This window comes from Mus musculus, chromosome 16, assembly GCF_000001635.26.
Source record: "Mus musculus strain C57BL/6J chromosome 16, GRCm38.p6 C57BL/6J".
NCBI lineage: Eukaryota > Metazoa > Chordata > Mammalia > Rodentia > Muridae > Mus > Mus musculus.
In genome coordinates this window covers 75,086,803-75,105,047 of record NC_000082.6, presented here as the reverse complement: position 1 = coordinate 75,105,047, position 18,245 = coordinate 75,086,803, and the positions used below count along the sequence as shown (strand labels likewise).

At 37.0% G+C, this 18,245-nt stretch overlaps 1 protein-coding gene across 21 annotated transcripts in view; it reads left to right on the top strand.

The window, feature by feature from the left end:
• Robo2 (roundabout guidance receptor 2) overlaps window positions 1-18,245 on the top strand; it is a 1,555,468-nt gene that overhangs the window by 342,396 nt on the left and 1,194,827 nt on the right. For 14 of the 21 annotated variants that reach the window (XM_006523049.4, XM_006523042.4, XM_006523037.4 and 11 more), the window contains exon 1: window positions 3,191-12,759. The exons of 4 other annotated variants lie outside the window; for them this stretch is intronic. In XM_006523049.4, coding sequence (XP_006523112.1) covers window positions 12,630-12,759 — 130 coding nt within the window. In that variant the 5' untranslated portion in view covers window positions 3,191-12,629. Of the gene's footprint in view, window positions 1-3,190; window positions 12,760-18,245 lie in introns of those variants that run through there. 3 more of the 21 variants (NM_001358492.1, NM_001358491.1, NM_001358493.1) reach the window with 1 other exon arrangement.

Genomic DNA, 18,245 nt, shown 5'->3' with positions numbered 1-18,245 from the left:
CTGAGTGAGTCACCGTACCAGATGGGTCCAAGGGGAATCGCCAGCTTGCAGAGGATCGGACTTTTTTCCTAGCATGTTTGACTGTCAGTATTCACAAGAAATCCATAATCAAGGTGGGAGGGGGGGGGGGTAGGGGAAGAGGAGATGTATGGCTGAGATACCTAAGGAGGTAAACACGCTTTCTGATAAGCCTGATGACCTGAATTGGATCTCCAGAGCCCACAGGGTAGCACATATTTCTACATACACACTCATACGTGAAAGGAAGGGAAAAGGTAACTTTTCTTTATAAAAGGTATTCTTTTATAAGGGCTGAGTTTGATTTTGGAAGTTCTGTCACAGCAAAGTTTGACCTGCCATCTTGAAGTGTACAATTACTGTATGTTTTTTTTTAAAGTAAAAGCCTCACCATTTCATCAATAAAAGGGGAAAAAAAACAAAACAAAACAGAAATCTTTTCAAACCTCAACAATAGTCTGAGGGAGTTCCTGCTTCTTACATCATCAATCCCCACACCCATTCTCAATGATTCCCACCATTCTACTGCTCATTAGATGGTTCTGTGTCAAAGAAAAGTTACATTTGATATATATATATATATATATATATATATATATATACATATATATATATATATTCCAGTGTATATCAGGCCTAGTGCTAATAATATTCAGCTTCCATGGAAGCAGATACCAGGCTGCTCTTTGAGAATATATTGAACATGTCTCCTGGAAGGAATAGTAAGTAGTTAGGGGGACGCACCAAGACTTATATCACTCCTCATGTGGTGAATTAATTAACCCGAGACTTGACTAATGGGAAGCTATTTTGCTGTTAAGGGAGATTAATTAACAAATTCTCCAACTTAGGAATTATTGCTTATGTATGCACATATATATGTTAATGTATCAATGTATGTATAAATTATTCTATTATGCATAGTTACTTAAAACATTAGGTTCAGATGGTTTAAGAGAAACTTAAGTAACTTAATATGAATGCAAAGAAATAGCATCTTCATAGAAATTTCAGAGGGTGACTAATAGTCCCGACAGTAACCTAAAATTGACATCCAACAGAAAAGAAAATGAAGCAAGGCAACTCTGTTCTTGTCACAATTACTAGACTAAATACCAGAGGACACAGAACATGAACCTGTGAATAATTGTGAGAGTCTTCTGTCATGAAATAATCCAATGGAAACAGAGTAGAGGGTATGTGAAAAGGGTTGGGGTATTTTGAACAGCTGTCAGACCATTTATGCCCTGTTTATTTAGTTTGCCTTATAATGTGAGAAGAAATAACTCCAGTTTTGTGATTTGAGATGATTAAATAATGTTGACTCAAATGTTATGGCTGACTCTATCAAACTTATACTATCTAGAAATTCAAAAGCAGGAAATTTTGCAGGTGATAGTCAATCTGAAAGTTGAACTTACAGGAATGGGGGATTTTAGCTGCAAGGTAAATTTAGGGCTAAGACTAACGGGAGAAAGTAGCTCTTTCCTGGTATTTGAAGAATTGTCTTGAATGAAAATGTGTTTGTTTAGCGTCATTTTAAAGAGTGAGAGTTAATTGAATGGTTCACATAAATACAATTAAGAACATTTCAGGGAATGTGAGTATGTTCTTCCTGGAAAAAATAATGAATGGAGCAATAAAAGGCAAGGATACAATGGAAAGGAACACTTGCTCCCTTTGGTTTATGACATGAGAGATTTCCTTCCTTCCTTCCTTCCTTCCTTCCTTCCTTCCTTCCTTCCTTCCTTCCTTCCTCCTTTCCTCCCTTCCTCCCTTCCTCCCCTCCTCCCTCCCTCCCTCCCTCTCTTTTCTGTTCCGTTGTTAATCATTACTGGCCTCTCAGAGTCTGTGGCCTTGTAATATAGTTTTACTATGCAAATTGCTTATTAAGTTTTGTACTTTGCAACCCTAAGGAAGGAAGTGGTACTCTGAATATGGAAAAAAACTTACTAAAGTATACTCTTCTACCTTGGGATATGCCAGTGATCTATCACAACATTCTAAAGAGGTTTCTTCAAAACTTATATTCTTTTGTCCAAATGAATGAAACAAGAGCATTTTGGCTAGTCTCATGGCTGACCAAAATGAACAATTCAATTTGCAATTACATTTTCTCATGGTTTTGGCCTTGAATATATATATATATATATAAACTGGTAACAAAAGTCATACATGGCTAAATTTTAAATCAGTTTAAAAGACAACAGTTGGCATCTCAGTTTTCTTTTTAAAATTCTTTTCATTCTTTTTGTTGAAATGGTTTTTGTCTGTGGATGAAGAAGACATCCATGTTACTGGCTAGTTGGTATGGAGGTAATTCTTGGTGAAAACAAAATAAAACAGAAAAATACAAGATCTCTCATTTAAATTTATATTTTCATGTCAACATTTACTTGTACGACAATCAAATTTGCTTTTATTATTTTCTTTTATAAAATACAATTTAACTACTTATGGAGTATATGCAATTATGTATACAATGATGCATACATATATTTGTGCATATTAACTATACATGTATACATCCATGTGCAGCTATATACAGTATAGAATTTTAACCATCCCGACTATAATTTCTGATTGAATATAGAAATAAGTCATAGAAAACTGTTATAGACTTTGTAAAGGTATCTGACTTAAGATTTCACATATACTACTTTTGTTTAAAACTTATACACTAGAAAAATCCTATGTCTTTGCTTTTTGCAAAAAATGAACAAAAACAAAACAAAACAAGGAAAAACAGCTATCTGTGCAACAACTGTATCTTCAATGCTGGCAATACAGAAAGATATTTTCTTATAAGAGTTTCCATTTAACTAGAAATAGAACCGACATGATTGTATCCCCAGGGCTTTAAGAACACTCAGGAGACAACCCCAAGGAGATTTCAACTGCAGGCATTAATACATATTCTGCAAACTTCCCCATGGGACTCTACAAAACCATAATTTAATGTTTGTACTATGTAGCTAAAAAGACTTAAGGTTTTTTTTAATCTTTCTACTAAGTTCATGTGATAGTAGCATACTTTTGTTATAATACTAAAAAAAAAACAGTAGTTATTTAATAAACACCCAGTTGATATCTCCTTAAATAGCAAACGTTTTATATAATTGATGTGCTGTAGGCAACAGACCATGTCAAAATTGTAGTACCTTCCTGTCCTATAAACAAATTTTACATAAGCTTGAGAAAATATCTGTGATAGAGAAAATTATATTTTGTATATTTTCAGGCATGATTCTTTAGAAACTCACTTGAACATTTCTCCAGGTTTCATATCCTGACTTTTAAAGTGTATCAAGCAATCATTTTCAACCTAGGATAGCCATACGTTATTATAGGCCTGAAATATGTCCTTTTTCCACACATCTCCCAATATATTAAATGCCATTCATTTAAAAATAAAAACTCAACATGAATCGTCTTATTTGAGCAATGTGTTTATAAAGATAAGGAACTGGGCACTATTCGGCAAAGCAAGAATGCTTGAGCCTTTTCCTCCCAACAGAGCTGGAGATCTCTAGACTTTGAGTACATTTAGCATCTCTAGGACAGGAGCACATTCCAAGCCACATGAAGAAAGTATTCTATAATGCATATGCCTTGCTTTTCCATACAACTTATTAAATCAAAGCTACATAGTAGAGTTTAAGTGTTTTCCCTCATGATTACCACTTACACTCTCCCAATTTCAACCACTCTTTAAAATTAAGAAACTTATAGTACAAAATGCAAAATTGCCTTTCTCAACTGTTCTATAATGTCTTTCTAAGTTTGTCTTTTGAGTATTATATTTGTGTCATCTCCATCCCTCCTTCTCCACTTCAACTCCTCCTGCAGACTCCTATCCATCCTTTCATGATCATGACATCTTCTCTTACATTTGTTTTATTTAGCACACATGTGATTTTATTTAGTTTATTGTATTTAACACAGTATGTGATTATATATATGCATATATCAATAATATATATACTTATATGTATATATTACATATACATATACGTATCCGTATACACACATATATGTGTATATATACATATACACACACAAACAAACACACACACACACACACATGAGCTCCTGTGTAATTTAGTGTTAGTCTTACATGTTCTTAGGGACAACCACTTGTTATCACATCACTGCAGGGCTGACTGATCAATAAAGAAGACAGATTCACTCCCCACAGCCAACATCTTGTTCCCTTTAAGAGCATATTATGAAATGAAATTACAGATAACAAGATGTCTCAAATAATTCATATGAACTTTCATTATATTTTTTCTAATGAAAAGGGAATAATAAAAGAAGTGCAAAGTATATCTACCCATTCAATATTTTTAGGTATTGGTGTTTTTCTTCAGGTCTTGATTTAGGTAAACAAAGGAGTATCCCATGGGTGGGATCATCTTTAAAACAAAGAACACAATGCAAGAAGAAAACACTCAGAATAGAATAAATAGTCCTCCCTGGGATGTGCTCTTCATTAGTTCTCGAGTATCATGTGGGTGTCCCCGAAATCATACACATATGAGTTACACTAAACAGACTGGATAGTGTGTGTGTGTGTGTGTGTGTGTGTGTGTGTGTGTTTGAGTGTGTGTATATGTGTATGTGTGCATATGTGTGTGTATATGTGCATATGTGTGAGTGTGTGTGTATGAGTGTATGTGTGAGTGCATATGTGTGTATGTGTGAGTGTGATTGTGTGTATATGTAATGTGGGTGTGTGTATGTGTGTGTAAAACAATAAGAACTAAAGAAAAAGAGGTGGTATTTTCAAGAGAGGACAAGTTGGATACATAAGAGTGAGTAGAATGTGGAAAGGGAAAAATGGAAATGATATATTACCTTTCAGTTAAAAATCAAACAAACAAGAAACTTACTATTACAATGTAACAGTAAGAGCTCTGTTTAGAGGTACAGAGCTACTAGTACAGCTACTCTCAGCCTGTTGTTTGCATCCCATAGATACAATCTAGGAGGATCAGAAGTAGTGTGTCATCTAGTAACACTGATGGTACTGCAGTGCCTACCTCATCAGACAGATTCAAAGGTACTCACTCTAGAAATTCACTGACAATTGAAAAAAATATAATTTTTCAGAAAATTTTCTGTTACAGCATAAAGAAATGGTTCTTTTTCTGTTGCATTGGTTCAAGATTTCAATTAAACAGAATAAATTCCTCCCCTGAACTCACTGTGAAATATGCTTTTATTAACTACCTGTGAAATACTCCTGCTTGACCTTGAAAATAAAATTATCACATTTCAACTGTTATTGTAACTTCTTATTGAGCCTCCAAATTATTTGTAGTTGTAGGAGACAAATACCGACAAGAAGTAATCAAAGAGTACTTATTTTTGTTTAAAGATAATACGGCAAAGATAGGAAGAATTAAAATATATCATTGTGATTGTGAGAACAAGGGAGATGTTTCACAAGCTCGTAGGAACTCATGTTGCTGAAGACTCAAGTTTTACTTCCAACACCCATATCAGACAACACACACCAATTTAATTCTAGAACAGGCCATCTAAGACTATCTTCTACACACTACATCTGCCCCCACCCCCAGAACTCACATGTGAACCCACCGATGGACCTCTGAAAGTAAAAATAAATTTTAATATGACATCAAAATATGAAAATCTCCATTGTGGCTCACAGAGGGAGTTGAAATACTGAAGAGTCAGAGAGTAATAGCCAAGCAATTAGTGATAACTATGTATGTGTGTTCGTAAATATTAATGAATTAATCTGTGGACATTTAAGAGTTATCAAGATATTTCTTTACCTATTTACCAGTCTCTGATTAAATCTCATCTAAAATTTATTTTAGTGGCTTGCCAACGGAGTGTTTTTATTTATTTGTTTATCAATTTATTTGTTTGTTTTAATCAATCAATTAATATTTTTACATTCCATATTATATTCCTCCCAACCCACCCTCAGAAAGTTCCACATCCCATACCTCCTCCCTACCCCCTGTCTCCACCTGGATTTCCCTACCTACCACACCACCTGACTTTTTTTTTTCCTTTTTTTAAAATTAGGTATTTTCTTCATTTACATTTCCAATGCTATCCCAAAAGTCCCCCATGCCATTCCACCCCTACTATCCTGCCCCTCCCACTCCCATTTCTTGGCCCTGGTGTTCCCCTGTACTTAGGCATACAAAGTTTGCAAGACCAATGGGCCTCTCTTTCCAATGATGGCCGTCTAGGCCAACTTCTGCTACATATGCAGCTAGAGACATGAGCTCCAGGGGATACTGGTTAGTTCATATTGTTGTTCCACCTATAGTGTTGCAGATACCTTTAGCTCATTGGGTACTTTCTCTAGTTCCTCCATTGGGGACCCTGTGATCCATCCAATAGATGACTGTGAGCATCTACTTCTAAACTCCCTGGGGCCTCCAGTTTCTTGAGAGCTAGGTGCATCATTTCTGAATGAACACAGACCCAGAAGTCCCCTATTGTATGTGTGTTGGCGGCCTCATATCAGCTGGTGTATGCTGCCTGTTTGGTGGTCCAGTGTTTGAGAGATCTTGGTGTTCAGGTTAATTGAGACTGTTGGTCCTCCTACAGGATTGCCTCTCTCCTCAGCTTCTTTCATCATTCCCTAATTCAACAACAGGGTTGCTGCTTCTGTCCATTAGTTGGGTGCAAATATCTGCGTCTGATTCTTTCAGTTGCTTGTTGGGTTTTCTGGAGTATGGTCATGCTAGGTCCCTTTTTGTGAGTGCTCCATAGCCTCAGTAATAGTATCAGGCCTTGGGACCTCCCATTGAGCTGGATCCCACTTTGGGCCTGTCGGTGGACCTTGTTTTCCTCAGGCTCCTCTCCATTTCTATCCCTGTAATTCTTTTAGACAGGAACAAGTATGGGTCAGAGTTATGACTGTGGGATGGCCCCCCTCTACCTAATTTGATGCCCTGTCTTCCTACTGGAAGTGAGCTCTAAAAGTTCCCTCTCCTACTATCAGGCATTTCATCTAAGGTCCATCCCTTTGAGTCCTAAGAGTGTCTCAGCTGTCAGGTCTCTGGTGCACTCTGGAGCGTCCCCTCAACTTCCTATCTCCTAGGATTGCCTGTTTCCATTCTTTCTGCAGGCTCTCAGGGCATTAACAAGGAGGTCACCTATGGTTGGTAGAAATTAATCATTTTCAATGAAATAAAAGGGAAACAACTGGAGAATGACACAGTTTTGTGTGCTTGGTAATGTTTTTTGGTCTTTTGAGTCCTGGAGGGACATGGAGAATTTTCTCATTGGAGATTTATGCTGATATATACAGGCATCACTGGGCCCTTTTTAGCTCTCTGGCTCAGCAAATCCACCAATTTTGTTGGCTGATGTAAGGTGTTCAGGAGATGAGAGAGTCTCCTGTGTAAATCATAGTAGGGAAAGCAGGAGGCTTTATTTGAAACAGCAGAATATAAGTTCATTACTTTCCATTGCTGTTGTTGGGATGCACACTGGTAATAAGTAGTGTGTGCTCATCTAGGGAGATTTAGTGACATGAACATTTGGTCTAACTGTGCTTAAGTTAAAGGATGGTAGCATAATCACCATTTTGTGATCAGATAAACAACTGATACCATAGATTTTTGTCACACTCAATACTCTTAGCATCTTCTACCAAGTAACTCTGCTGTGAGTACAGTTTTGTGCTTTATATGACATCTAGCAATGTCACCGAATTCTACCCACTGAGTGCTTTGGGAACATCCCCCACTCACCAGTGCATTTTCTGCTATGATAAAGTAAGTCTCCACACTTTCATTGATTGAAAGTAACAACATCATCTACTTTTAAACTATTGCATAATCTTGTAGATAAACTCATAATGCCTTCAGGAAAGAAGAATAGTTCCATCTTCACCACAGCTAACAAGGGGAACATATCACTGTAATTAACAAGATATACATATAAATTCAAATGACCTTAGAAACTCTAGTAATGTTTTCTGTTATAAACTTATCAGCCAAGGCTTAATTTTCCAACTTTTTTTTCAATTATTAATGGCACAATTGCATAAGTTATGTTATATTGTTATTACTTCGTATTAGTCATTAAAGAGATTATATCCTTATTAAGAAAATAATTAGTTGAGAAAATGGTGAAAGACACGATCTTATTGTGCATAAATAGTAACAGCAAAGCATAATTGAATAGTAGTATTATAGTAAAATTTAATATAATTTTTAGTTTTCTCCATTTCATTTAGTTGTCCCAAAGCTGGAGGACTTGCCAGGAGCATTGACAGAATCAAATTTATGTCATGATTGGGCCAAATGGCTAAACACTGGAGCAAAGTTCAATTGATTTCTCTTTAGCTCTTCTCCAGTTGGTGAGGGATCCACATGGATTCTGAACTGCATGTTTGCTACATATGGGCAGAGGAGACATGATGCACCAAGGTGTGGGGATAACCAGAGGGACAACACATTCTCAGAGGAGAGGAGGAAGGGAATGGAGGAGGGACTCTGTGATGGGTGGACCAAGAGAGGAGGCAGCGTTTGAGATATAAATAAATAAACAAATTATAAAGATTTTAAATAAATTTTAGAGATTTAGCTCTCTTTTTATGTTAACCTTTTGCTGTGTTCTAACTCTTTATCTTGCTACTGGTCAAACCTAAGTACTCATATATGTTGGACACTGCTATAGAAGTGAGTGACATGCCCAGCCTACCACTCATTTCTTAGATGACAAGTACCTTAATGACAAGGACTTTTTCTTGTGTAATCACTCTTGAAAAATAAAATCAAGAAGGAGTTTTGTTTCAGTTGTTCTATCTCACAGGTTGCCTGAATATTTGTATGAAAGTATTAAATGTTTGGTGGGAAATGCTGACAAGAATACTCAGTGTTTGTTTCAAAATAGTCGTCTTATATATTGTTCAGTGTCAGTTCAGTTTACAAATACATATTTCCTGGAATATTGCTACACATTTATTATGGGTTTTCCTGCTTCCAAGTTTATTCTCCACCAAATAATATGTATGGCTGTTGAAACTCATTTAGGGTCATGGAATTTCCCTAACTACATCTTACCTAGAGCTCATCACTGAGCCGACCATGTGAGAACTTTGGTAGCTAGGGAATTTGAAGCTACCCTTTGCCTTTCGTTGCTTGGTATTCTGTTAGTTCCCCGTATGTTCACTCTTCCTGGCACCCTGAAGTCCTGCTAGATCTTAGAAGGAGGAAAGCTTGCGTTCTCATCATCCTGATAAATCCTTCCACCTAGATTGGCTTCTTTTTCATCTGGCCTAACTTCTCCTCAAACTAAGAACTCATGACGATTCATAGTCAAAAAAAAAAAAAAATGACCTTCTCTGCCCAATGCATCATTTAATACAAGTCTTCCTCTGGCCTTTTAATGACCAGAGATTATTCTTTTATCTCTCTCTCTTTTTTTTTTTAGTCTTCTTAACTTACTGGATGACCAACACTATGTTTATTATGTTGTATCACAGCATTTTTCAATTTCCTCATTATAGAAACACATAGTGAGGTGATTTACTCTGGATTTGTTTGGTTTTAGTTGTTGTTGGAGGTGGTGTTTGTTTGTTTGTGGGATTATCTCTAATATTTTTCCCATTTGTGGGTCTCCATGCTACCATAACCTATAGGAGTCATCAACTCACAGTTGCCTGTACACACTAACACTCTCTTTCTCACATACATCCACACACAATGGTTCCTAGCTGTTTTTCCTTGACTCTTGTTGCAGGAAATGGAAAAGTGATGCGGACCATTGAAATCTGAATCCATACCTAGTTCATCTGAATCCTGGCTTTACCACTTATGCCACAATGCACAAAGCAGCATCCTTAAAGATGAATAGTATCAGACGCACTTTACATAGTTTTATGCATATACAAGAGCAATATGTGACATATAGAGAGTGTGATATCACTATTGTACTTACTCTTCTCGTAGAGAGGGAATTTCCTGACATAAGAGCTATCTCAGAAAGATCGAATGCAGACAAGTTCAGCAGAGGGCCTACCACCTGAATAACAAATGCTCAGAACTGCACTAAGTTCAAACCAAAGCTATATAACATTAGATAAGAGATCTAAGCTTTCTTTGTAACAATGTACAAAATACTACATGGGGGTAGTAACTGGTCAACTTCATTGACTTATAAATGAGTTAACACATATTACATATTTAGCTTTCATGGTATGCTGATGTACCACAAATATGAACTTAGTTGAGAAGTCATGTTTCTTATAAAAGTGTCTCTGTATTATATATATATTTAATATTTTTGTTATTGTCTCTAACCACATTCATTCTATTGGCTACAGATATTCAAGGGTGGAGGCTCTAATCTCTTTTCTAGCATGAAGAAGTCTTGGGCACATTCTCAAACTTCAGCAGAAAAGTCTAAAAGAAAATGACCTTCTTGCCATGAACACCACTGGCGTTCTAATTCTATTTCAATTTATCCACCAGAGAAATCTAGGTTCTGGTGCTTACCATGGGTCACTGAATGGGAAGCAAACCTCTAAAATCTAAACGTGACATTTCCGAAGAATCAACCTGACCAAATGTATCAGCCATTAAGGAAGGAATGGTTTTCTTCTAAACCCTGCTCAGTCCAGGCCCTTCAGAAATGTTCAACATTCTCTGCCAACAAGATTTGATCCAATGCTAGCCTAGCTCCCTGCCATTTTTATGTTCTACCTAAGGAGAAACAAATCATTAAGAAGAAATAAACAGATAAGAGGAATTAAGCTGGTAAATAGTATATGAGCATAGTGTTAGAGTCTTTATTAGAATATAGTAGTGAGGTAGTTGGCCGATCAGTTCTACCAATATCTGTTCCAATGCAGTTAATGACAGCAAATGATACATGCTAAGCAAGAAGTGGAGAAATTTGAGAAAAAAGAAAATTCAGAGTGAAATATGAGCTGACCTTTTAGAATATGCTCAGACATAAATTTTAAATTACTCCTTGCAAACTGGGCATGATATGATCTGTTTTCAAATATTTTGGAAGTTCTGAAATTGATAGTGAGATGTAGAGGTTTATTCGACGTCTAAATTAATTCTTTGAGTATCCTATTAAAGTCATTGTCCTGTTCATAGTAAAATTTTATTTTCTATTATCTGTATGTTTAAATCTAAAACTAGGTTCAAATAATATAGGTTATTTAAAATGAGACAACTCATTCTTTTCAAAGTACTTTTTCCAAGCACATGATGTGAAAAGGCCAATTTATTATACTTGAAAATAAAATTGGTGGTTTACCATAATATTGAAAGCCATTGCTTTAAAACATAAATACATAATTTATGTGCTGTGGCTCACTGATTAAGGGAATAATTGGCCATATGGACAATACTAAAATATAGACAGATTTGAAATATTTGCTAGAATGTTCTGGTCCATGCTCATTCAAGTCAGGTTTTAGAAATAAAGTTCGTATTATCTGAAACTAGAATTCTAGGTTTCTTGGCTCACCTCCTTGTCATCCATAGGTGGAGTCGTGAGGTTGGATTTTAAGATAAACACACCTCCAGACCACCAGCATTTTCGTAAATAGACTTGCGAAAGGCCAAGAGATTTCTAGAGTGTCTGCATCTCCATGGCGATGTGCATAAACAAATACAAAAACGAGTCCCTGGATGTGTGATTAACAGAGCCTGGGCAGCCCCTCTCTGATACTTCAAAAGTTTCCTTGTGACATTCATGAGGGTTCTTCAAGGGGAGGGAAGGATACAAGAGTGCCTAAAGGACTTTGGTGCAGGAAAAAGGCACCGAGAACTTGCCCTCTTGCTTTAGTATTATGAAGAAAAAAAAATGAGGTACTTGTGTTATACCTAATAAATATTTCAGATCCATTTACGCATAATTAGTGCAGTTACCACGCTTTTGTAAACTCACAAGGTGAAGGAGTGGGAAGGGAAACTGCATTCCAGGTGCTGAGCCTGTCGCTAGCACATCGCTGGAAAACCCCTCTGTCCTCACAACAGATTAACTACCCTCTGTGCATACTATATTTTTGTTCAGCTTTTCCTATTCTGAGTCTGGACTGAAGCAGTCGTTATCTGCTGGCGGTGCCTGGGTGATTTTCAAGCCGAGCACTACCCACCCAAGTAGCTGTGATACCAGCTTTTGCTGAAGCCTTATTGCTCTTAAAAGAGCAATTTGGTTGGCTGCACGGCTATTAGGATCACACAGGCAGCCTGAAAGCTGTCAGTACAACTGCTTCTCATCTTTTTTTTTTTTTCACACGGTCCTGACATCTCTTCTCTTTTTTTCTGCTGGACACACATTCCTGTTTTTATCATTTTCAATCAAGTGCACGCAGGACGCTGAGGAATATTCCCACTGAAAGCAAAGTGGAGAACAGGAATGATTTTACAGCTCTTAAAGTGGAAACAGTGCTGACTGCGGGCTGAGGGGAAGGAGCTGGAGCCGTGAGAAATGTAGCTTGGCTCAGGGCTACATCAGGGAGCTGCTCCTTCAGCTGCTAAAGATGGCAAAACACCACCTACCTCCGACTTCTCAATGATCAATGCTACCTTCAGAACCCGGAGGGAAGAGGATGTGAGAAATTTTTATAAAATTCACTTGTGGAAATGTTATCATCCGAGAAAGTGGACAAAATTACTAGACTCGAACTTCTCTTCGTTTTGATGTTATTCTTCTCAGGACCAACTCTAGGCAAGCTGACCAGGACCCCCTGGAAGGGCAAACCTTGGAAGGGGGGTAAGTGATAAAAGTTTCCTGTAAAAGATCTGAATGGAGCAAGGGGAGCCAAAGGCAACTTAAGAACAGCTAAGGGGAAGGGAGCTGTCTGTTTGAAATCAGGTTTTTATTTCAGGAAAAGGGAGCTGTGTGGTAGGTGGCTGAGAGGAAGAGTTTGTCTCTCTCACTGATATAAATACGTGTTTGCAATTTGGGGGATGCTGGGCTTGCTGTGCATTATATTATAGTGGTTGTTTCCAGCAGGGAGACTCTGGAGCCAGATGCATGCTGTTTAAGTGCAAGGAGATGTTTGCTCTCCTTAGGAAGCTGTATTTAAAGAAAAGAAAATGAAATAGATTTTGAATATTCTTGATTCTCGGCTGATTTCGTATAATGATCAGATTGTTGTTTGGAGAAACAGTGCTAAATCTGGGGCTGACTCTATCCCCGTTGATGTGTTAATAAAGATAAATCGTGTTAACTTTAGTAATAGAGGTATCTGCTGAATGAGGGGGAAAAAAAAAGGCTTGCAGTACTTTGGAGCTTGGTAATGCATTTTCTTTGGCTGTTGAAAAATTTGAGCTGTGGCTTTCTGAGACTTCCAGCCTGCCGATTTTCAAAGTTCAGTCGGTTCTGCTTCACCCAATGACATTTGTTTATATAAACGCAAGTTAGCAAGGTATGTGTTCCGTGGATGCAGCAAACTAAAAATGATGCTGCAGAAATATCCCGGGAGAGTGTGTTCATTGTAGGGAAAATCGTGATGGAAGATTCCTGAGACTATTGCTGTGCATATCTTACCTCTAGAAATGTTTCCTAAACCTGTGTCCTCCACCCTCCACACACACATACACACCTTGCTTTGATGTCATGTGATGATTGCAGGTTCAAGAGAACAGGGGACACTGACCTGATAATTTGATAATTTATCACCATATCATAGCAGGATTTTCTAAATACCCAAGCCCCCTTCAGTTTGATCTTTGTCTTTATCCTTTTGTTGTTTCCCAGACATTACAAATCTGCCTGCATACCTTCCAGGGAGAAGTTCCAGCAGGCACTTAGACTGCTGGGGCACATCCACCCAAGGAATGCTGGGCCAAATCATCTTGGGCCTTGTAAATTATATCACCACATTACTGTATTGCTCGGTGTTATCAATGGATTTTTCACTTGCTCGCTGCCAGCTTGTTATTTATGTTAGCCCGCATGGCAGCTTTAGGTGGCTTGGGATCAAAAGATGTATGGTAGTATTGACTCCAGGAGATGTCAGGGGAGTTAACTTATATTTCTTATGTACAGTTTTCAATGACAGTCAGTAGTTATAGCATGTCAAAGTTTAATTTCCTGTGTTAAACTTCAGCACTGGATGCAGACCTCTGGAAACCCGGCGAGCATGCTAAAGAGCTGCAAGTAGTTAGAAGAGTGTTAACCTAGTCAAAATGCTTGTGCATATTCCCAGGCGTTTATCCATTCCACACAGCTTCAGATACAGATGCCCGAGATTTCATTTGTAAATCAGGTCTGGAATGTTCCATCTTTAACATGTCACTACTTTTTTCTTTCTTTCTTTTTTTTCTTTTTTTCTTTTTCTGATGTTCTGTAACTAGCTCAGCTAGAAATATGCTAGCGCGGCTGTATGGTGATGATGTGACTCAGTCAAGTTCAGGAATAGGCAATCATAGCAACGTATTCTATTCCTTGTTCAAGGAACTCTCGCAAGTTGCTAGAAAACTTTCAATGTGTGGACTGTGCTTTGAAATAATTTCCCTTTTCAATGCTTCTGTTTATCAGTGTATATGTAATGCATAAATTGGTTGCAGAGATTCCGGGCTTCAGCAAATGCAAGCTTGCCTTGATATGCATATGTACATGTTGTAAATATTTATTTATTCATGAGCTTGGCTATTGATGGTGGTGTGTTATCTTTCAGTGGGTTGTAAAATCCTTACATTTTTTTCCCTTGGCATATTATGAAGTCTTTAAAAGCATATTTTGAAGAGTTTTTATTTTTAAATATTGTTTCACTTTCAAGGAAGTCGGGGTCTTTAACTTTTAACATATCTGGCAAAGGTATTATATATATGGTACAGACAGGAATTGAATAAATCTTTTTAAACATCTTTGTTGTAATTGAGGTTCTTTGGTTCTTTGGTTTGCTTCCTGTCACCCCATCTTAGTATACCTTTATAAACAAAATCTTTAAAGCTAGTATACTATTCCTAAAAGTCCTGAACAAAATACCAATAGTCAAATAAGAGATTTCCTCAGGAGTGATTGCCCGCCCACCCCCTTTCTTTACCCTCCCATCACCCGTGTGTTTATCTTAATCTGACTGAGCAGCTGTCAAACTCCATATGGCAACCTGCCCACGCTGACAATTTCCATTTTTGTTGTATTAATAGGAACGATGGTTCTGAAGGAAGAGGTTATTGGTGCAGAGAGGACTGGTACCATCAGAGACCAGTGTGTAGTTGTGGCCTGTGGAGGATAGTGCAGACAGAACACACCATTCATAACAGATCGGATATCTGAGAACTGACTTACACAACACCGTGATGGGAAATTGCTGATTTTTTTTTTCAGTTTTCAGCTTATCAATGAGTGTGACTTTCAAATGTAGGTTAGTAGGCCAGTAGGGTTTCCCTGAGGCATATGTTTTTCTATTTAATCACATTATATGGATTCCTTAAGGGAATGGAGAGTGTCCCATCTGATTAGTTCAGAGCATAACAGAACTGATCATCAGAGTTTGTATTCACTATATACTCATTGGAAATCCTAACAACATAGCTGACATCATGCTCATTAAAATTAAAGAACCCAATTATTTTACATTCAATTACCCTCACTGAGAAGAAACACTAGAAGATAGACATAGCTCTGCAGAGAACCTTCAACTACACACTTCCAATACATACAACAACGTGCATCAAATATGCACAAATAGAAAACTCTGTATTTACTGACAACTAAACATAAAGCTAAGTTTAATTTGTGTCTGTCACTAAAGTGAAGACTGTTTGATATAAAACACAGTCATTTTAAATGTAGAAATTCAGAACCTTGATATTAAACGTGAGAGTCAAACTTCCAGCATTGGGTGCTGAGTGAAAAATGAGGAATCAGAAGAGTTACTGATGGATCTCGGGGGGGGGTGTACCCCTGGCTATGCTTATCATGAAAACACTTGCCTTGATCCTTGTAAACCTCCTGGAAACATCTGTTGGTTTCCTACAACCTCCCAGTGAAGATCCAGGCGCAAACACTGGGAGACAGAATATGAGTTATCAAAAGTTGATGATTCGGAAGATTCTCTTTCAGCCCTGCCCCACAGCATACCACACCACACACACACACACCACCTTGCTTCCTTTTATATATTACAGCAACCGGCTGTCCATGTCTATCTTTGCTAAACAAAGGAGACTTCCCAGGCAGTTATCTTGTCCCTTTGTAAATGACTAGAATGTGTTATGAGCACACACAATGCCATTGAGTTATTTTAGTTCCTAGTGCATTGAAGCATGGACACAGGATATTCAGAAAGCACCGTTATCGGCATGGTCCCATCTAATATACTGTCAATTAAAACAGAATTCATTGCAATTTATTGAAGTGTTTTGGACCTTAAAATTTATAATAATTTTTTTGTAAACTACTTTAAAACTATTTCATATCAGCAAGCACATTTTATGTCACTACAAAAGTCTTATCCCAATATAGAAACTAATAAAAACATTTATTTTATGAAGTAACTCATAGAGCATAGTATATCATGCAAATTATAAGATTGAGGAAATATATATTCTCCAGTAGAAGTTAAATGTTTTGAACTTAAGTTATGGCTTGATTATTATTAAGAACATGGATTGCTCAAAGTATATATTTCCTAATAAAATTTAAACATTTTGGGGCTCAAGCAATGATTCAGTGATGAAGAACACTTGTTGTTCTTGCAGAGAACTTGGGTTTGATTCTCAAAATCCACATGATAGCTCACAATGGTATGCAACTCCAGTTTTAAAGAATCTAACAACCTCTTCTGACCTCTGCAGGCACCAGGTGTGTACATACATGTACATACACCAGATATGCACACAGTGATTATGTATATATATTATATAGATATACACATTATACATAGTATAATATATAATATATAATGTAAGTCAGGAGTGACATGTTGAAAACTATTTTTAGATTTATTTGTTTTTATTTTATGTGTATGAATGGTTTACACCCACATACCCACACACCCACACACATATAATAGTTTTCAAATAGTTTCAACATGACAGTGGTGATTTGCATTTGACAAATATTGAATTACCTGAAGACTTTCTTATTGGGCCTCTGCAGCTTCACTAGTACTGGGCTCCAGACCAGACCTGTGAAGTTCATCCTGAAGTCAACTGAAGCAGATATGAATCAAATGTGATTACGTAAGAAAGCAATCTCTTAGTTGCTTAAAATTTTTTACTATAATTAAGAAGCCAAGTTCCTTGAAAAGAGAGGTATTTGTGAGAAAAGGGGGGGGGGCATAAAATACTAGAAAGACCTGCATATTTCCAAATACCAGAGCATCTTTAGTGCTTGAGTTGTCCTGAAATTTGGAAGTTGTTTTTCAGTCAATGTTTGCTGAGTCCTTAAGACCACTTTCATCCAGGAGCACTGCTTAAGGAGACCAAATACCAAATATCCAAAGTCCTTATCTGGAACCTGGCAGGTGGTGTTCAGTTTTGCCAAGGGAAATGGTGTTTCTTTGAAGAACACATTGGTTTGGAAAGTGGCTGGTGCACTAGCTTGCTCTAGCCGTGATAATGAGAAGCTATTACACTGTGAGATATTTAGACCCCAGGAACTCATATTTCATTTTTGTGAATATATTCCTTTAGATTAACTGTTTCTATTAATATATCTTCAGCTGAGTAATTAATATACTAAAATCCAAACAAGGGTAGAGTTGGACAATTTCAAGAAGGAAAGTAGAAATACTCAAATCACATTTTTCATCAGTGTCTCTTTCATAGAACATCAAATACCTCAATTTAGAATAAAATTTCAGTGCCACCGTTGAATTGGTCCTTCAAATTGCTCATCTTCTTGATGATGCATGTTGCTCCGCATTATCTTAGATGATGCTTTTCCATTTCATATTTAATGTATACTGGTTTTAAAAGATAGAAACAGTTACAGTTTGTGATTTGATAGGTCTCAGCGTCTCTTTACTGGATTACTTTTATAATTCCTATTGAAGGAAAAATGGTCTGAGAAATAGTTTATATTACTAAATTAAAGTAGGGGAGGTTGTTGCCAACTATTTTCTTTCTGTGGAAGTCATAGTTTTTAGGTATCAGTTCAATATGAAATTAGAACGAGTAATACTTTTAAAGGATGGGATTATGTGACTGCCCATGGATGCATGGATTACTGTAATGTACTTTCAGTTATTTTTGAATTACCAGGCCTACTTGCATTTACATATAATAGGCTCAACAAAATTA